Source organism: Neodiprion fabricii, chromosome 6 (assembly GCF_021155785.1).
Source record: "Neodiprion fabricii isolate iyNeoFabr1 chromosome 6, iyNeoFabr1.1, whole genome shotgun sequence".
Lineage (NCBI taxonomy): Eukaryota > Metazoa > Arthropoda > Insecta > Hymenoptera > Diprionidae > Neodiprion > Neodiprion fabricii.
In genome coordinates, this window is record NC_060244.1 from 26,134,736 (window position 1) to 26,153,900 (window position 19,165).

Genomic DNA, 19,165 nt, shown 5'->3' on the forward strand with positions numbered 1-19,165 from the left:
CTATAGACTCACGGACTATAGTGACATTGGGCGTATGAATACACTACGAGTATGACATCATCGGCCCCGTTTACACATTTTGCCGATGGGCACGCCCCATCCTTCAATGATCCTTATTATTTGCTGTATTTTATATTTATTCGATACTTAATACGTTATTATTGGGCGATAATCTCGGCACAGAAGAATCGTTGTATCCCGGGCACGATCTTTCGGCTTTGAACGCGTTCGATCAATCTTAGCAGATGTAGTATCGTTATATATTTTATCCATAATTTTGTGTTATCTTACACTAGGAATGAGAGTGACTTGGCTGAAAGAAATTATTTTTTGACCAAACTGTTGGCAGATATTTAATTTACTGATCATATACATAGCTACTGATTCGTTCGGTGCATTTGCACCTTAAGATTATACAGATACAGGCCTGGCAGCTGTTATATAAGTATAGTAGGTTCAACAGTCCAAGATTTACCAGCCGAGCATATGCGTTTACGTTGAAACACATAAAATAAATTCATAGGTAATATATGCAATAATAGATTCTTTGACTTCAATACCTTTGCACGTTTACTTGGGGATCATAGTATAGTAGTATTTATAAATGTTCGATTTTGATAATGTAAAATTATATACATATTCTTTTCACATACGTTACGCCTTTTTCTCTTGACATGAATAGTGAACAATATCACCATTGGCATATCTTGCAAATGCACTGTGAACAAAAAGAAAAACATAATTGTAATTAGTTTAGAAAAAACTGAGTAACACTATTTCAAAATTTGTAATTTGTATGGTCCTTGGAGCGTATACCAACCAATCAATGTTTTTATTAAGTTTAATGACAATATGCAAGGATCATTCAGCTATAATCACAGTTATGGATCGGTTTACGAATAGAGATTTTTGAAATGATTTACCTTTGATTTCCAAAACGTTTTTTGCATACCGGACAAATATTGAACTCCGTTAAGAGAACGCTCTGGGACTCGTAATGCATTCTTTGCTCCTGTACCTGGAGGTGTTCAGCATAAAGCAAGCCTTTCAGAATTTGGGTCCTTCGTCGTTCATTTAGATTATTCTGCAAGCTAGCCTCAAGGAAATGTCTTATCCGACCTATTGGTACATTGCCAGGCAAAACCTCCAAGGCTTTCAAGGGTTCGATTTTTGCAGCATGTTCCTCAAGCAATTCCAAAGCTGTTTCCAAGTCAGGTTGAGCTGTCCTTCGGTTCTCTGGAGTGCACCCTACAGTATAAAATAAGTTTACCAACAGGTACACTTAAAAGCGCAACTTCAAAAAATATTTCTGGAACACAATGTGAATCTTGAAAATGATAGAGATTTACCAGTAGCTACCAAGACACCTTCGTTGTCCGGCTTCAAAAGTTGCTTGATCAAAGTAACATAGACTTCGTCGGCCCCATCTTGATTTTTCCCCTTTTCTGAATTTTTCTGACCTTCAATACATATTCATCATGTAGAATGAACATTTTTATTATTCATTTAGATGATACCAACCTTCGAATTTTGCATATACATTACTGCAGAATTGAATCGCCTTGGGGACGTCGTTTAATAAGTTTACATAGATGGAGATGGCCTGCTCGTGACGACCCAATCGTCCTAAAATAATCGCACGTTCTTCGAATAGGCAATCAAATGGTAAATGAACTAGGACCGTTTCTGGCGTGTAATGAGTTGACTTCTCTAAGAATTGTTGTAGTTTCTGTCGAAGGTGTTGAACATTTTGCTTTTCAGCCGGCGAAGCATTTGGGTTCAAGCCTGCTAAACACTTCTCTTTATATTGGTGTACCAGGACGTTGTGAAATAGAGGATTGTTATCCATCCAAAAATGAACCACATGCTCCAAGTACGTTATCACCAAGTCTTTGTGACAACGTAAAAGATAATCCAATACTTTGGGACGTGGCAAATGTTCAACTTCCTGTCGGCATTAAATATGTACAAGTTAGTAAAATAATGGCAGGGAGCTTCCACAGAGTATTCCATTCACAGAATATAAGAAAGATGAAAAATGTGGGTATGCTACTGATTATTATTACCTGCACATCTTCCATAAATATTCTGAGGCCCTGTTCTGGGTCCTGTTCCAAAACCCATCCAGAAAACTTCAAAATCAAATCCATATGGTCCTTACCTAGGTGCTGTAAGTATTGAATTGTTCTCTCGGTACCTCTTAGACTCGAATCACTTTCGTTGGATTGTTTCTCAAGCAGCTCTAAAGCCTTCTTGTGCTGACCTTTTGTTTGATATAATATAATTAATTCTGGGTATTTCTGATATTTCAATAAAGTCTTCTCCGATTCTGCTAAATGGCAATGGTTTAAACGCAACAGTGGCGCTACCAAGGCATCATTTGTCTGTAAATGTAATGTATTGTAAGATTGAAGACTGCATTTTATTCTGAATAGCCAAAATATTAAGTAATACAAAATTGAGATTTACTTGTAAGTAACATTTGAGTAATGTTGTGTCGATTATTTTTAAAAGCTGCTCTGTAGCCACAGCTGTTATATTCTTGGTTTTCTCTCCTTTCATTGTATCTTTCTCACTATTTTTCTCATTTTCTTTATCTTTTGCTTGCGTATCACCCATTAATTTATGTCTCACTTCTGTCAAGAACTTAATCAAGGCAAGCAAGCCTTGTTCCAAATCACGGTCTTGCAATATTGGCACAGTTGTAACATGTTCGCTAGTTTCATTGGCATTGGTTGGCTGGGAAACCAGATCAGGGAAAAGTCTGATTACTTCGTACGGATCAGTACCTGATTTGAAAAACTGCTCCATAGACTCGGCAAATTTTTTATTAGCAAAAAGATAGTGGGCGTATAACGTTTGTATCTTCCACGTTTTTTTTGCTTTTTCTTCTTCTGTTATGTCAGACAAATGCTGGAAACAGATAATTTACCATGACCATTGGTTGTTTAAACAATTATTTTATGAATTCTTCAATAATAAATGATATGCTCACAGTTAATTTTAAAGCCAGCTGAAACTGATTCTGTTCAAGAAGTGTTCGAATCTGATGCGTCACCTCCACGGCATTTATACACCAAACTTGGCTAACTGATGCTACATAAACAAGGCCCTTTCTACACCTGCACAATAATCTAGCTTTGTTAAGTTCTGGTATCGTTTGAATGTGTAAACAACCTTCCAAGGTATAAACTTCCAAAGTATCGGTAATTATACCCATGAGAAATGGATCATCCCAGGCTAGAAAATAAATATTCTCGCAATATATTTTTTAATATCTCGAGTTGAATTGTATTTAAGAAACACTGTTTTACTGATTATTGATACCTGTAGCACTAGGCGAATCTGGCCATTTGACAGAGTTGTGTTGGACCAATTCTCCTTTTGTGTTCATAAGAATTGACTGTGAATCTTTTCCTAAAGCAAAAGACGTGTCTGACAGTTTTGTTATTCCTGGTTCAGGAGACTTTCCACTTGGAAATAATTCCTTGCTTGTACCATCTAGATCCAAAAGTATATAAGACAATCCACGGAATCCCAAAACCACAGTTTCTCCGCACCTACAGCGTAAAATGTTCCGAGCAAATTTAAATAAGATATGCAACCAATTGCTGCTCAACCTTTTTGTTTTACAATCTAATAACTTGTTTCGTACCACGACAAGACTCGAGGCACATCAGGAACAGTTAATTCTTCTCCAAAGTCTATAAATTGATCCACCTTCCACTCGTACAATTGTAATTTTCGCTTCACAGCAACACACAAGCGAACAGTTATATCTTTTTCACCTGTCAAACTCTGAGTACGTTGTACATCCAACACGAAGAGCGTCGCACCTTTCGTTTTTTGCAACTGACATATTTGAGGGATTGTTGCAGAATTTAAGTCATGTACGCAAATGATGTTGTCTAAAACATTGATTTTCGGACATTGTTATCGCCTTATTGGCAATTGAAAATTCAAATTTTTATTTTCTTATTCGACTCACCGGTCAAAAGTATCAACAAGTTGTACTCTGGTACAACTTCGATCTGCAAAATAGGTTTTTTGCTAAAGTTTTTACCGTATCGAAGCAATTGTAATTCTTGTTTGTCGTTTGACTTTGGAGGAACACTGTACATTAACAAATGTCCCTGTCTAGTGCCGATGAGTAAGTTATCATCTGTAAGTAAAAAGTTTCACTGATAATTCAAAGTTACGTTTTATATATAATTTAGAATACCGCACAGTTATTTCAGTTAAGGTGTAGAACGATTGAGGTTATGTTTAGCGCTTATTACCGTAAGCAGTAATTGATTCGATCTGAACTGTCAATTTCAAGAGAGGTGAAGCTTCGTAGGCGTCGTGCATCTTAACACTCCGTTTGCACAAAGATGTTTGGATCTTCACGGTATTTTAACACCGTGGAATCTTACACTGACATTTCACTCCACGACGACGTTTGGGGTTCTGCTTCTGTCAGTTACCGTGCCACGCAGCACTTGTTTACATTAAACGTTGACGTCAGCTGGTTAGGTATTCAAAAATGGTGTCTCGACTGACTGACGATGTTAGTTTTAAAGAATATCAATCCAAAAACCATCATTTTGTTTGAGCCGAGGGCTGTGCCGATTATAATAACTTTGTAGACAACAATGACCTTCACAGGTTACTTCAGTTGTGCTGGATGTTGATATTTGTGAGAGAATCGTAAGATAAATGTTACTAAAATGTATTGATTGATTGATTGATCAATGTACAGACGTAGAATAGTTTATTCTTATACTTATTATTAATTATGCGTCTAAGTGAATTGTTACAATGTGTCGACCTGGCACCATAACAAGCCCCAGGGCTCTAGCTTCGGTGTGTTCTTCTGACAAGAATTCCGAACACGAGCCTAAAATAACATTGGCATCACGATCTGTACATAAAAAAGCCCCCGTCAAAACTCGGCCATCGGTCATTTTGATTTTAAGGTGACGATTCAGCCATCCTCTCAATTTTAGTTTGGCTGGTGATTCCTCCACTGGCAAGGCCTGAAAAAAACATGAATTAAAACAAATCAATTATACCTCATGTGTTTGTTCAGTTACGGATTGTATCAGCTAAAGGTAGTCATTTTTAATTGAAATAAATAATACCACATTTTTAGACAAAAATTTTCTAAATTATCATAACCGTCACATTCGCTAATTGTCACGATCCAATTACCTCTCCGTTACCGTGAACAGCCTCAGTATTTGGAGTTGTCGACATGCTGTGCACCGTGTCTTTCATATTCTTGTTGATTTATTAGGATAGGTGAAAATCTAAACGTATTATACAATTACAATCAGTTTGCTTGCGCAATTTTCCGCAAGTAAAACCAGCAACAACAAAATCGTTGACAAAATAAAACCGTTCCTGACATCTATCAAAGTGTTGAAGAAACTCGGTGGAAGTTAGATAATACCGAGTTAGAGGGAGCGGAAAGTAGCTGAGACGGCGGAGACTATGGCGCATGGTATTTTTTAAACTTTCCGCGGTATGTACATCATTAACTATTGTTCATTTCGCATGTAAAAATACTGTCTACACCAAAGTAAATTACCAATAAATCTTAATACCATGTCTTCCGAGGGCGTAAGGGACCCTGAGAATCACCGCGAAGATATTCTTCTAACCTCAAAATCAAGCAGCGTGGATATCGATGAAGAGAATGTAAGAGACACTGTAGATGATGTAAAAATTGTATATTCTAACATCAAGGATGTCACAGAGAAAGATGAAATTACGGACTCGATAAAGTTGCTTCAACATTCGTCAGAAACAAGTTCGAAGCATGATCTAATGGAGATTGACAGCTCGTATATGAAATCAGTAAATGATTCTGTCGAGGCCAATGTGACCACTGAGGAAGGTCAGATTAATGTACCTATTAGCATAGATGATGTCGAATCCTTGAAAGTTGTTGGAAATGGACTTGATACTCCAGAAATACAAGAAAGACACGCAACTCGGACAGCAAATTTGATCGCATTGCCTGTTCAACTGGTCGCTCAAGATGCACAGAATGACAGGCCTATTGAGATCAAAAATAGTGATCAAAATGAGTTGATGCAAAAAGACAAAAGCGTTGAGAACGCAGCTTCGATGGATTTAATAAAAGCTCAGGCAGCTTCAAACTCAAGGGATGGTATCTCCAAAGTAGAGGTAACAAACGTAGTAAATTCCTTATCGTATTTAGCGGCAGAATATGCAAGTTCTGATTCGGATGAAAATGAAAAAAGACCATCATCACCATGCGAAGTAATTACCATTGTTGATGACCGTGGCAATGTGAGACAAAATAACACACAGTATCGAATGGAGTCTATAGATGATGACTCTGAAAGTGGATCTAGTAGTATAAATTCCAGTGGTAGCGATTATACCACAGAAACCGATAGTGATATTGATAGCGAATCAGACAGGTAAGACATTGCTAAATATTCCTTACCTGATGTGAAAAATTGCTTGTTGATGAATACTGCAGTTTGTGTGGACAAGATTTTGTTTGTGACGTATGATTGTTACATTGCAGCCCTATACGGGTCAGTAAAATTGATTTACCAAAAATCAAAAATATTAAAAGTGAGTTTGAGGGTCTACCACCAATCGAAGAATTGAAAATTACAGTACCTGAAGAATCATGTGACCACCTAGGCGAGGTAAATATTTCTATATTTGGCGGAAGATAGAATAGATGATGTAATTTTGTTTTATTTTCGTGAAATAATAATTTTATATGCCTCTAGGTCACTGGGTTTGTAGAGGAGTTTGTTATAGTACGACCAGTTTCGGGTAAACCCACTCTAAATCTTGATTCAATTTTATTTCTTGAAAAAGGCCGAAAAGTCCTTGGCAAGGTGTTTGATGTATTTGGTCATGTGGCTGATCCTCAATATTGTGTTCGATTCAATAGCGAAGAACACATTCAACAATCGGGGATTGTTTTGGGAATGGAAGTATATTATTCTCTAAACGATGAGCACACATCTCTGGTCTTCCTTCACGAATTAGTCAAGTAAATATTTATCTCTTAAGTTTACATCGCAGTCTGTCAGTACATGGCCATCGATTCCCAAGTCAGTTAGTGAACATTTGAAAACACGTATTTACAACTCTTACTAGGCTGAAAGGTGCTGATATCTCTGGAGAAGACGATATGGAGCCTCCAGAATTTTCAGATGATGAGGAGGAACGAGCTTATAATCAGCTGCAAAGACAAAAGCAACGTCACAGACCAGGAATGTCAGAGAGTCATGATAACTGTGGTGGTGTAGTGATCCCACAAAAACGTCAATGCCCCGGTAAGTATGTTTCAGTAAATTTGTAAATCTCTTAATAAAGTTAGCTAATTTCGGGTAATGTGATAGCATAAAAAATATTATGAAATTTCATTAATACGCTTATTATAGAACGTCCTCGAAATCCTTGGGGCACTGACTGGAGATCTCAAAACTATGGTAACCGCCCACCAAATCCAAATTCCGGCCATGGTACGCATCGATGGATCTCTGATAATTGTCAGCCTTCATTTCAAAATTCGCCCAACTTACAAAACGTAACTCACTCACCTAATCAGTCTTCCCCTCATCGATACAGACACCCCAGCACATTTAATTCTAGTCAGTGTCAATGTCATCTATATACTAATCAGTACCAACAAAATAATATGTTTCTTCCAACAAATCCAGAATATGTGTTTGGTCAACCGGCGAATTTTCGGCCTAACTATCCCTATTATGGAACGAATTTTTATCGACCTAATCCTTATCCACACCCTCATATGTCTTGGGGACCACCACCACCACCTCCTCCTCCTCCCCCACCTCCTCCGCCATCTATGTAATTCTAAATTCCATGTTTTAGCTTACATGCTTAAGATCTGATAAACTTTACATCAATATTCACGACCAGATTCTCATCCACCCCCTCACATGCTTGGGGACCACCACCACCACCACCACCTCCTCCTCCTCCTCCTCCTCATCCGCCACATCCTCCGTCATCTGTGTAATTCTAAGTTTCATGTTATAGCTTACATGCTTAAAGATTTAATAAACCTTACATCAATATTCAGCATCACATATGTTAATTTGTCAACTATGTAGCACTCCACTAGTTACGGATACTATAATGTGTACAGAGGTAACGATTAGAAGTAAATGGGCTTCCAGCAATAACTACGGTAATGCACGATTTTTTCTGTTTTTTGTAAACATATTTGAAATATATTTATCTCTCTGAATTATTTAGTTCACTGTCCGTTATTATTTTCCAGGTATTCCGTATAGATAATATTGATGAATATTTACAATGCCTTTTTACAGTTTTAGGACACATTGTCGAATAATTGTCACAAGTTTTAAGTGTGCAGATATGCGTGTATAGATCTATAACACAAATACGATCCATTTAAGTAGGTATAGATACGTCGAATGAATTCAATCAAATTTCATGAAATCTGAGAAAATCAAAGTCAAAATCAATTAAAAAATTTAAGCGGTTTTAAAATTAAACGTGAGGAATATTATTAAAAATAATTTATTTGATACTTAGAACGTCTAGTCTCTGGTTACTATATTCACGATGGTTTGAATAATTTTTTTTCCTTTCGAGTGGTGAACCAGATTCAATAAAGGGTCCTGCATCTTTTCTTCGAGAAGTTTAACCAATTCAACTCGCATGCGTTGCAACAGTTGAGCAACCTATGAAATAAAGGTTGTTAGTACAGTGAATTGCTAATTGTTTGCTTGTTTTAATCGTTTATCTTAATTTGTTATAACTACTCTCCATTGACCTCTGAAAATATTCAATAAGATTCACATACCCTGTGCGATTCAACGCTGAACATTATCCAGCCATCTTCTAGTGACAAGATGAAAGTTCCATTGTGTAACTCTATATCGATACCATAGCCAGAGAACAAGACTAACGCCAGCATCGGTACCATTGATACTTCCCTTATAAATATTCTGCTCGTCTTAATTTTTTCTTGAAAAACTAAGTATGGGCTAGAAAAGTGACCGACTGTGAAGTTGACCGAAGAAGGATGCATGTTCACATATCCATCTTTAGTTTTAAACTTCAACTCCTCTGGTTTGGGCTGTCTTGGTATAGCGCCAGCTGATTGTAGTTGAAATGATTTTTCTGGCGTGAAAACTTTGGCTACATTTGGGTACAAGGCAGCACACAAAAGTCCTTGTAGCAATTTATAATTTTCGTTGTTCGAATTCATTGCTGGTCCCGTTATTTCCAAGATCCTGTCATCTCCTGCTCGTCGTCTTCCTACATCGACCGGAACAAAGCCAATTGATACCAGAAGTTCTAAAAGTTGATGTTTAACATCAGCTAATGTTTGTAGTGTTCTCGTAGATAAATAGTTCTCGTTAGCAAAAACTTGACCCGCATACGAGCTATGTGAACAAGCATCTAGCCATTTCTAAAACAGAAAACAATAAAGGTCAAGATCCTAAATTTTGAGGTCAGTTGACACAATAGCTCGTATTTATGTACTGTACGCACCTTGTAAGCTTTTAGAATAGTCAATTGATCTGAATTTGCTGTAGCAAAATCCTTTTTCTTTGCATCAAGTTCATGCTTTTTGTCAAATGGCGCAACAAAAGGACTTTTATGGGACAAGCAGGCTGCAATTGTTAATGCAGAGTCAACGCAACAGAAAATAGCTCCGAAAAGAATTAGTTTTCCTATGCGAACGTCGAGGGGTAAGGCAGCTAAGTGGTGACCTAATGGAGTTAAACTACAATCTGGAGCTATAGCTCCTACATCTTGTAAACGTTTTATTGCATCTGAAATACTGTCCTCAGATGGAGGCTCCAGCACTTTGCCTGGAAAAAAATATTGTGGATATGAATTAGCAATTATAATTCTTCTACTAAATTTTATATATATATATATATATATATATATATAGGAAAAAGTTTTACTCAGTATATCATGAAGATCAACTACTTTTCCTTTACTCATGATTTGGATTCGCAACAGCAAAGATTCTAAAGCTATTCGCAATATTTCCGGAATCGGCTGTGCCAAGAAATGATGTTTAAATCTGAAACAAAATTACTAATATTGGCATTGCAGAAACATTTTGATAGGTGGAATGATTTCGGTATTCGTACTGTACTTTGGAAACAATATTTAGAATGATTTGAAAAAAATTGTGATACTGAAGAACTTACTCCTTCTGAATATATAGCATGAAATTACAAAAAAGGTAGATAAGTTTGTTAACAAACCTGTGTGATGTATAAAGATGTATGGAGACTCCTGGCATGACTCGGCCAGCTCGTCCTTTCCTTTGCATGGCATTTGCTCGGGAGACCCAACACATATCTAAACTTTCCATATTCTGATTTGAATTGAATCTCGTTTCCTTCATTTTTCCTGTATCCACAACAAACACGCAATCGTCTATCGTTACTGACGTTTCAGCTATATTTGTACTGAGAACAATTTTTCTAACACCATCTTTCATTTTCTTAAACACTAAGCTCTGATCCTCACTAGATAGAGACGAGTGCAACGGTACGATAATAAAATTTCCACTTTTTGGCGATAGTGACTTATTGTTATGAAGCGCGTCTTTCAGTGACATTATCTCTGCAATACCTGGTAGGAATACCTGTAAAATAAAAAAAACAGCATTTGATGAAATTGGTAAATCAGACTCGAAAGTTAGAGCATACTTATTTTCGTTTGTTTTGTTGTTTTCAAATTGAATGATTTGAATAACTAAATGCAATCATTAATGAATATAGAATATACTGGTATGTATGCGTACCAGTATTGAACCAGTCCTTGGATAATCATGGTCTCCGCTGACAATCCATTCTAAAACATTTTCAATCAACTCACAATTAATTTTCTCCGGATCCAAGATGTACAGATTCTTGTAAGTTTGTTTCGAATATCCTTCATATCTTGCCATGAGTTGGGCAAGGACCAGATTTTCGTCTAATATATTATCTTTGGGGTAGACACCAGCCATAGCTTCAACATCAGCGGATTCTAATTCAGTTTCTAGTTTTTCAAACCCGCCTTTGATCCTTCGAGTAAACCGTGAATTCTCTTCAACTACAAAGCCAGTTCTTTCCAGAATATCTTCTAGGAAAATTTGCTCGACAGGGAAAGTTCTTCCAGGAATATCCAAAGTAGGAGTATTTCCAAAGTAAGTTGAGAATGTATCAGCTTTGAGGGTGGCACTCATGAGAATAATCTTCAAATCCGGCCTCTTGGAGAGCAGTTCTTTCAATAACATTAACAAAAAATCACTGGAAACAAAATTTCTGCGTGTTATTGATTATAAACCAAGATAAGATTGTAATTAATTATCTTAAATAGAGTGAGGAATGCGGAAGAAACAGATATGGTCGAGATTGAAGTGTTGAATTTATGGTTTCTGATAATTACTAAAGTGACTTAAAGAGAAAATATCAAAAATTCGTGGTGTGTTCAACTGATGGCACATTGTGGAAAATTATGCATAAAACAATAATTTTCCAATCACTGATAATAACTATTTACCTGATTACCTTTCAGCACTTCTCTCGTGTACCTCGTCTACAATGACATGAGTCACAGAAGACAGATCTGGATCTCCTGAAAACCTTTGCAACAAGATTCCTGTTGTGCAAAAGGTCAATCTTGTTGTGGAAGACACTTTACTTTCTAATCGTATTTGATATCCTACAGTGTTTCCTATACGATCGTCTCGTTCCGCAGCCACTCTTTCCGCAACTCCAATAGCACTGATTCTACGAGGCTGTGTGCAAACTATTTCGACATGCTCTCTGTTTGTTTCTGATCTATTAATTATCCAATCATCTAGTAAATATTGAGGCACCTGCACCGAAAATTTGAAATTTAATATAAATATACTGCAAGTATGTGAACTCATGCAGGAATAGCAGTTAAATAAATAAGAATGACTGGTATTATTGATTACACAAACTTTACCTGAGTACTTTTACCACACCCGGTCTCACCAGAAATCACAGTCACCTGACTTTCATGAATAGTGTCTAAGATTTCATTCATTTTTGACCAAGCAGGCAGTTTTCTTCGAGCTTCCTTCATTTTCAGGTACCTTGGACTCTTCTGCTTCTCCATGAATTTAGTTCTTATTTCGTCATCTTGTTTAGAAATTTCTTTCCACGATACATTGTCTCTGTTTCGTCTATTTGTAGACCCTTTTTTGTAGTGTGTCGGTATATGCTGGTCATGTTCGCTGTTTATCGATTTTGGGAATAGTGGATCATCTTTGTCTAAGAATTGCTCCTTACTTTCTACCAAGTATGACTGGATTTCAAACTCATTTTCTAATATAGATACTGCTGAAAATATTGACGGAGCACCATCCACACAGTGCTCCAATGCCTCATTGTAAAGACGTCTTGCTATTCGTAAACAGTTTAGCTTTGGATAAGGAGGCGTATTCTTGTAAAAATAAAAGTATGGCGGATCGTAGGGGTAGATCAGATCTATAAACAATTACGCACTCTTAGTATGCTATGGATAATCGTTAATCCACATTGAAATATAGATAGTAACATTTTTTGAACACAGAACAGCATATAAAAAGTATTAACGTACGATCTGGAAATCTTATTTCCAAAGTAAAAAGAGCATCATCCTTTGGTATAGTCTGTTGAACGACGTCAGGTTGTCTGTGCACAAATTTACACTTGTTACCAAACCTGCAACTTCCACTGGCGAATAAACGACAAATATTTTTATCTATCTTGACAGGTTTTGAGACTGTTGTCTTATCTTTTTTTTCTTCTACCAGATAGTCTAGTTTCAAGTTGATTATCCAAATTCGATTTTTTATTTTCTCAACAAACGACTCTCCATATATTGACTCGAGAGCCATTTTTTCATCGTTTTGTCTCTCAAGTAATTCGTCTTTGGATATATCTTCAATATTATTCATTCGCTGTAGATTTTCTACTCCGTAGTACTTTGAAAACAATATTTCTAACGCACTTCCGACATTTCCTTTCGCATGTTCCAATGCTTCGATGCAATGTGATGTGTGAAAGCTATAGACCGATGACAAAGAGTAATTACAATATTATATCCCATTTCCATTTATAAATATTATCGTAAGTCTAGAAAAGATTATTTTCAATATTTGCCCTATCAGACTCATTACACCCATAATACGTGTGATTAACAAAGATTACAAATATTTTAAATATTAGTAAGGTAGATCTATTAGACAGTATTAATAAAATCATATTTGTGGTAATGATTTGATCAATTATTGCAGTTTGCTCAATTTCGTTCAAATTCCAATTTATATTTTGAGAGAAAGCATGTTTTACTGAATTGCATCGAACCTGTAGCTTTCGAGTTTCGAAGTTGCAAATTGTCTGGTGATTTGTTCATGAGTCTTGGGAGTATTTTCTTTGGAAGAATAATCAACAACACCTTTTATTACCAAATTTCCACGTTCCATCCAATATTGTTTGCCCAAGTTTGATTTTTGGTCCTTGAATTCTGAGGCATCCGCAAGTCGGAATTTCTGAAAGGAATTATCACCAATTAGCAAGGTGTTATTCTCAGAAGAATTCTCTAAAATTATGTAACTAGATCTAACTTCTCTATATACTCACAGTGCCGTATATGTGTTTCAACGTTTCATAAAGTTGCCTTTCTGAATCGTCTGTAATTCTCAGCATTTGCATTTCAACTTTAAGATTCGTTGGCACATTATTCGATTTATCAGGGACTCGTTGCGTGGGCACACTGGTCCTTGGAACATTCTGTATTTTACCGGTGTCCTTGGTTGACTTCTTAGTTGAAGTATTTTTGCTTTAAGAATGTAAAAGAGAGATGAAAGATTGGGAATACATCAATAATTTCAATATAGAAAATACTTTCCTACATGTCAATCTGTGTCACTTTGTCTCACCTATTGCTCTTTGGTGGTCTTCTATCTTCCAATACTATGTCTTCCATTAACTGAGCACTGTGATGATCCATGATGTGATACTTTATTCTCGAATTATTAGTCAGTGTAGAAAATATAGAATCAGATATTGTAAAAGAATTGGGTTCCGGAGGCACTATCACAGTCGTATGGTCAGGCTGCAACGATGACCAGAAACTGAACTGAACTGACGCACGAGGTTATACCTATACGACAAATATCCATCTGTTGAAAGATCGTGGAAGTTGCGTTGCGCGTGCGCACGTGCTCTGTAGTAACGTCACAATACTTGACAGTTCAGAAAGGTTGCCTTTTCATTACGTATTTTATGAAACAGGAGGATTATCTACCATATTATTTCCATTAACTGTATTGGTATGGCTTTCAGAAAATTCCCAAACACGGCATTCATTTTTCTAATGCAAGATCAAACAATTTGTGAATTATCTATATTTCTGAATTTTTCACGCCTGATTGCACGCCACTTCAAACATTCACGTAAAGGTAATAGAAAACTGGAGGCGCAATCTGCTGAATACATGAATGTGTCTTGACGTTTCACAAGCCTATTTCGTTTCTAAAGCGGATGATCTCATTCGGTAGACCGAGATTCCGTCTATGGCAACTCGGCGTTCACCATTTTATTGTTGGCGAATCGGCCCGCAATTCAAAAATATAGAATAACTTTTCATTTATGTTTTCATTTATTTATTGATAAGTAAAATTACACATATCCACAAACACAATAGTTCTTTGGGGGTGGGGAGGTGTACCGTACTGAAATTAATTCGCGCTCAAATTTTTTACAAAAAAACATGTGATGTTATTATTAAATATATTTTTCCATAAAAACTTTGCAACGCGCAACCGAAAGCAACGTCAACGATGAATATGGAAACAAGTACCCGTGCTGCTGTTTGTTGTTTTTTTTTTTTTGTTTTTTTATTTATTCAAAATGAAAAATACTAGATTTATATGACAAATATTATGTCACACGTATTATTATACTTGCAAAATACTAAAAGAAATATAATTTTAAACGGGAAATCAATTCGAGTGTGACAACGATACGTTGTTGCAAAGCTAAAGACTAATGTTTCGAGTGATTTTTATTCCGACATATGCATTATTTATTTAATATTTAACCAGACTCGAACGAACATTTCACACCTAATTTATCGAATTATAAATTTTATGGAAAAATTGCGTTTCGTCTAATTGGTCGAAATTAAATAATTATTCGTAGAATCTTTCCTTTTCTGCTTTTCCTTCTTTAGTTCGAGTCACTTTTAATATATCATAAAGTATTGTGCCTTCACAAGATCTATAATTTGTTAGATATTTTACGTAAGAAGCGACTATATAATGTATTCAGCAATATGTGCCTTTGAAGGTAACAAACTGTGAGTAGACACGCGTTTTTACGATTGAAAGGTATGAAAGAAAATGAGAAGTTCTGTGGAGAGACACCTGTAGCGAAGACATGTATGTCTTATACGATTAGACGAGCAAATGTTATCACCACATTTGCTTATAAGTAAAACAGATGAATATGATTCGAAGATAAATATAATTTAAGAGCAACACCGAAAAAACTGTAAAAATAAGATCTACTTCCATTTTTTAGTTATTTTTTTTTTTTTTTTTAGATTTTTTATTTTTCTTTTCACTCGAATCTGGACTTCTACTAAAGGACGTATATTCTTTTCTCTCATCTCACGTGATTTTTAAACTAAGTCAATTATTTCTTCCATATTTAATAATATACTTATTACCTCTTTACAAAAATCAATTCTTAAACTTATATATGGTAGCTCGACGTTGACTCACGGTATTTGAAAGAATATATTAATTTTTTTTTCATTTGGGTCATGTATTGATATGCCCTGACCACTAATACTGATAATCGCTATCCCTCTAAGCATCTTCTAAAACGAAACATTGGTAATTGTCTATACGTACATATTCACTTGACGCGACCGTTTTACACGACAGGAATGAATATTGGAGTGAATAATAGCTGGCTTTAAAAACTATTGTCAGCTATGCTCGGTAAGTTATTGTTATTTAAATATCTGAGTTGACCATGTGAATTGCTGTTTTATTTGTGGCATTGCCAATAACAGACAACTACCAATTACTTATCTCAAAATTCTTAATTCATCTGTGTGCCATCGTCGAGCCGAGTTTACATGCGATGACGTGTCAATGTATAACGGTTATATGCTATAGGTACATAATTAATATATAATTAATTTAATATATATGTATCATTATTATTAATGTTATTGATGCTATTTTGTTGTATTTCTTCATCATAGTACACTCACGTGGTAATTGCTATCATCTTAATATATCTAAAATATTATTTATAACATTTAGCAGTTTATAAGTGTATCTGTGTGTATTTATGTTCGCGTGTGTGTGTGTATGATTTTCTGTGTCAGTATTAAGCTGCCATTTCACCGAAATCACATGAAATTGAACATTCACTGTTTATTTTCCAATATCAACATAGGTTCATGCATATTATGCCGTTTTATGAGGTCAATCGATTAAAAACTTGAAAGGAAATGTTCCAGCAATAGAACAGAATACCCAATTCTTGACTGCATCGTTTCATTCTGTCATAAATGAAGCTCGTAAATCGTAATTGAGAAGATTATTACTTTCTAATATGAAAGTAATTTTCCCGTTTATAACTCAGTTGTTCATTAATTTATCGTGATCGACCGTCGAAGTATGAATTTTTCACTATAGCAGATTGTTCATAACATTATGATTATAACTATGGCGTGTGACAATTGTTTTCCTGCTTTCGCTTTATTCCATTTATATCTGCACATGTATCCGTAATACGCTAATCTATCAGGAATTATTACGTTTAGGATTTTGTTTTTTACCTTAAAATAGTCCAACGAGACCAACGAGGTAACGCAGAAATATGTTTGTCGATTTAAAAATACTACAGATATTGGTGAAATATATTTTATAGTAATTTCGGTCAAAGCACGCGTCATTATTTCTTGTTCATATACAAATATATAAGCATTAAACGTGTAATATATTATCATCATATATAATTAGTAATTATCAATATCCTAAGATAGTTATTGTATGAACGATTTCCAAAAAACAAACAGGAAACAAATCCTTGTTTCAACAGCCGCCACTTTTTTAACGAAGGTAGAGGTATATGCCATTCAAAATAACTCCATTTATCTGTTCCTCTTATTCGAGAGTTTCGACATGACTTTCTTGAAATTTCACCAACGGAATGTTCCAAGAAAATCGAATAAGACTCTCCAATATCTTCCAATATGTCACAAGCACCTCGAAAACAGTGGACCTTGGCTTGGAATGATAGAATTTTATTTCTGTTAACTTTAAATACGTTAATGATTTTTGTTTAAATTTATTTATTTCTTAAGTGATAGTATTAGTCTAAGAAGATATTAAGTACTGAGTGAGAGATTACTTAAAAAAAAAAGGCAGTGGAAATTGATAACAAAAGCACGAGTCGAAAATTGCTAAAAATCAGTATTATTGTTCTGATACTTTGAGAGTATTATGTTATTCGCGATTATAATATTATATTATATTAGTATTGTTAATATACTCTGCAGTAAGCTGCTACCGTTTTTCATCAGGCTACAATTGAAAGCTGCACAAATTGCTGCGGGTTCGCTGACATGCCAGATACTCAAAAAATATCAGAACCTAAGAATACAATGGAGAAAGAGCCTATAAATAAACCAATCTAATGAAATACTGTAATAATACTTCCGGGTTATTAATAATACGTCACCGTTGTTACAAAAATATCATGATAATCATTCAAAGTCTTGGTATGCTTAAACTGAATTGGAATTTTTGACAGAGAGAAAAACAACATCGCGGGAAAAACCAAAACTAGACTTACTTCTATAATATAGGTGACTATAACGCCCTTTCTTCTGCATTCTTAGCGCAAATGAACCAAGGCAATATTCGAATTTTGAGGGGCTCCAAACAGTAATCGAGTATTTATTTCGTTTACAGGAACAACACGATCAGTGTTTTATGGACTTGAGTTGACTCGATTGCAACAATGTTGTTAAAGTAAACGAACTCGACATGATAGAGATATCTCACGATGTGGTTGAAATCGAGCAGAAGAGCGCAAAGCAGTTGTGTTTAAAACCTGCATCGCCGAATACGCAGCGAACTCGAGTGTTTTAAAATTTCGATTCTGGCTCCCACTGGGCGACGTGAACCACGCCGTTAAGAAAAACTCTATTCGATTCTAACATAATGTTGAGATTCCTAAAGAAATTACGGTAAAGTGATTGAAACGTGGTACTAAGACCAATTTTCTTATTGCAATTTGATTGAATTATTCTTTGACCTCAAAGTATTTGTAGGTCGGATTTTCGTAGCCATTTATCTGCATGTTAGCTACGTGTCTTTCCTCAGGTGTGGCTGCCTGATCAACTTCGATGAATCCCTGGAAAATTACAAACTGGTGTCAACAATACAAACTCATAATTATACGCTCAAACGGTTATAAAATAATGTGTATAAATATAATTCTCCATTTGTTTCCCGGAGATAGATGTCACCTGGCTGTGAGGGCTCCTGGCACTGCGTCTCTTGAACACCGCGACGCCTACAACTGCAGCAGCCATCAAAGCTATGCCAGCAAAAGCGAGGGTGAAGTAAACGGAACGACTTTCCTTGTGATATACTTCGCGTCTCACGGCATATCCCTGAAGATACAATTACGGCATTGTCGTCACACATTATTGGGATCCAAAATATGCAAGACGAACAATTATTTTTTTTAAGTCGGGTTGAAATATTAATTGGCTTACCACTTCGGGATGAGAATTGTCGTGAGTCATGCTGTGGGCTGCCCTAACGATTCCCTCGTTATGCATGGCCGCCCCAGCTGCAGACGGTTCTAACTGTTGAGGAGTGTCCTTCTTTTCAACAATCGGATTTCCATCTTCATGTTGCTGTTGTTCAGTTCTTAGTTCCCCACGTTCAGCTTTTCGTTGTTCCTTGCGCACTCTCTCCAATTGCTTTTGGTGTTCTTTTTCTAAATACAGTACAATGGTGAGAAATTCTGTTAGAATCTATCCTACAGAAAATGACGATAAACAGTGCGATTAATTCATACTGAAAAGCAACTATAATTTTGCAATACATATGAGCCATTTTGTA

The 19,165-nt window shown here is 35.8% G+C and overlaps 5 protein-coding genes across 11 annotated transcripts in view; 1 reads left to right on the forward strand and 4 right to left on the reverse strand.

Annotated features, from left to right (window-relative positions):
* Positions 1–323: 323 nt before the first annotated feature.
* LOC124185457 (vam6/Vps39-like protein) lies at positions 324–4,546 on the reverse strand. 2 transcript variants are annotated; one of them, XM_046576264.1, is made up of 11 exons: positions 4,281–4,546; positions 3,989–4,162; positions 3,656–3,908; positions 3,328–3,560; positions 2,996–3,240; positions 2,470–2,913; positions 2,067–2,384; positions 1,522–1,948; positions 1,350–1,460; positions 1,019–1,248; positions 324–718 (listed from the first exon to the last, which is right to left on the reverse strand). In XM_046576264.1, exons 1-11 carry the CDS (start codon positions 4,348–4,350, stop codon positions 692–694), a joined length of 2,532 nt encoding a protein of 843 aa, XP_046432220.1. In that variant the 5' UTR covers positions 4,351–4,546; the 3' UTR covers positions 324–691. The 2 variants fall into 2 exon arrangements, with proteins under 2 accessions (XP_046432220.1, XP_046432219.1); XM_046576263.1 differs by having other exon boundaries at positions 924–1,248.
* Positions 4,547–4,698: 152 nt separating this feature from the next.
* Positions 4,699–5,412, reverse strand: LOC124185468 (N-alpha-acetyltransferase 38, NatC auxiliary subunit). Its single transcript, XM_046576277.1, has 2 exons — positions 5,194–5,412; positions 4,699–5,018 (listed from the first exon to the last, which is right to left on the reverse strand). The coding sequence occupies exons 1-2, from the start codon at positions 5,257–5,259 to the stop codon at positions 4,776–4,778; spliced, it is 309 nt and encodes a 102-aa protein (XP_046432233.1). The 5' UTR covers positions 5,260–5,412; the 3' UTR covers positions 4,699–4,775.
* A 47-nt stretch (positions 5,413–5,459) lies between these two features.
* LOC124185462 (H/ACA ribonucleoprotein complex non-core subunit NAF1) lies at positions 5,460–8,254 on the forward strand. The gene is made up of 5 exons (XM_046576272.1): positions 5,460–6,434; positions 6,545–6,671; positions 6,759–7,027; positions 7,135–7,313; positions 7,422–8,254. Exons 1-5 carry the CDS (start codon positions 5,590–5,592, stop codon positions 7,853–7,855), a joined length of 1,854 nt encoding a protein of 617 aa, XP_046432228.1. The 5' UTR covers positions 5,460–5,589; the 3' UTR covers positions 7,856–8,254.
* On the reverse strand, positions 7,774–14,724 carry LOC124185456 (putative ATP-dependent RNA helicase DHX57). Of its 4 annotated transcripts, XR_006871399.1 has the most exons (13): positions 13,943–14,724; positions 13,644–13,842; positions 13,368–13,552; positions 12,619–13,067; positions 11,983–12,506; positions 11,559–11,869; positions 10,808–11,297; positions 10,263–10,648; positions 9,954–10,075; positions 9,532–9,854; positions 8,837–9,448; positions 7,974–8,714; positions 7,774–7,838 (listed from the first exon to the last, which is right to left on the reverse strand). XR_006871399.1 is itself a non-coding variant. In XM_046576260.1 (12 exons), exons 1-12 carry the CDS (start codon positions 14,011–14,013, stop codon positions 8,571–8,573), a joined length of 3,816 nt encoding a protein of 1,271 aa, XP_046432216.1. In that variant the 5' UTR covers positions 14,014–14,724; the 3' UTR covers positions 7,774–8,570. The 4 variants fall into 4 exon arrangements, 3 of the variants coding, with proteins under 3 accessions (XP_046432216.1, XP_046432218.1, XP_046432217.1); XM_046576260.1 differs by having other exon boundaries at positions 7,774–8,714; XM_046576262.1 differs by lacking the exon at positions 12,619–13,067 and having other exon boundaries at positions 7,774–8,714; positions 13,459–13,552.
* Positions 14,725–14,876: 152 nt separating this feature from the next.
* The window catches only part of LOC124185460 (amyloid-beta-like protein), a 38,883-nt gene continuing 34,594 nt past the window's right edge, over positions 14,877–19,165 (reverse strand). For all 3 annotated transcript variants that reach the window (XM_046576270.1, XM_046576269.1, XM_046576268.1), the window contains exons 13-15: positions 18,814–19,040; positions 18,562–18,708; positions 14,877–18,446 (exon numbers count right to left, since the gene is read on the reverse strand). In XM_046576270.1, coding sequence (XP_046432226.1) covers positions 18,336–18,446; positions 18,562–18,708; positions 18,814–19,040 — 485 coding nt within the window. In that variant the 3' untranslated portion in view covers positions 14,877–18,335. The remainder of the gene's footprint in view (positions 18,447–18,561; positions 18,709–18,813; positions 19,041–19,165) is intronic.

Excerpts from the sequence above, each read along its gene's own strand:
- LOC124185456 (XM_046576260.1), bottom strand. The coding sequence starts at position 14,013 with ATGGATCATCACAGTGCTCAGTTAATGGAAGACATAGTATTGGAAGAT. Across the intron at positions 13,068-13,367 it reads TCGAAACTCGAAAGCTACAG|CTTTCACACATCACATTGCA; the intron begins GTTCGATGCAAT and ends ATCGGTCTATAG. Across the intron at positions 10,076-10,262 it reads CATCTTTATACATCACACAG|ATTTAAACATCATTTCTTGG; the intron begins GTTTGTTAACAA and ends ATTTTGTTTCAG.
- LOC124185462 (XM_046576272.1), top strand. The coding sequence starts at position 5,590 with ATGTCTTCCGAGGGCGTAAGGGACCCTGAGAATCACCGCGAAGATATT. Across the intron at positions 6,435-6,544 it reads ATTGATAGCGAATCAGACAG|CCCTATACGGGTCAGTAAAA; the intron begins GTAAGACATTGC and ends GTTACATTGCAG. Across the intron at positions 7,314-7,421 it reads ACAAAAACGTCAATGCCCCG|AACGTCCTCGAAATCCTTGG; the intron begins GTAAGTATGTTT and ends CGCTTATTATAG.
- LOC124185468 (XM_046576277.1), bottom strand. The coding sequence starts at position 5,259 with ATGAAAGACACGGTGCACAGCATGTCGACAACTCCAAATACTGAGGCT. Across the intron at positions 5,019-5,193 it reads CTGTTCACGGTAACGGAGAG|GCCTTGCCAGTGGAGGAATC; the intron begins GTAATTGGATCG and ends TGTTTTTTTCAG.
- LOC124185457 (XM_046576263.1), bottom strand. The coding sequence starts at position 4,350 with ATGCACGACGCCTACGAAGCTTCACCTCTCTTGAAATTGACAGTTCAG. Across the intron at positions 1,949-2,066 it reads TATTTATGGAAGATGTGCAG|GAAGTTGAACATTTGCCACG; the intron begins GTAATAATAATC and ends TAATGCCGACAG. Across the intron at positions 1,249-1,349 it reads AGGTGTCTTGGTAGCTACTG|GGTGCACTCCAGAGAACCGA; the intron begins GTAAATCTCTAT and ends TTTATACTGTAG.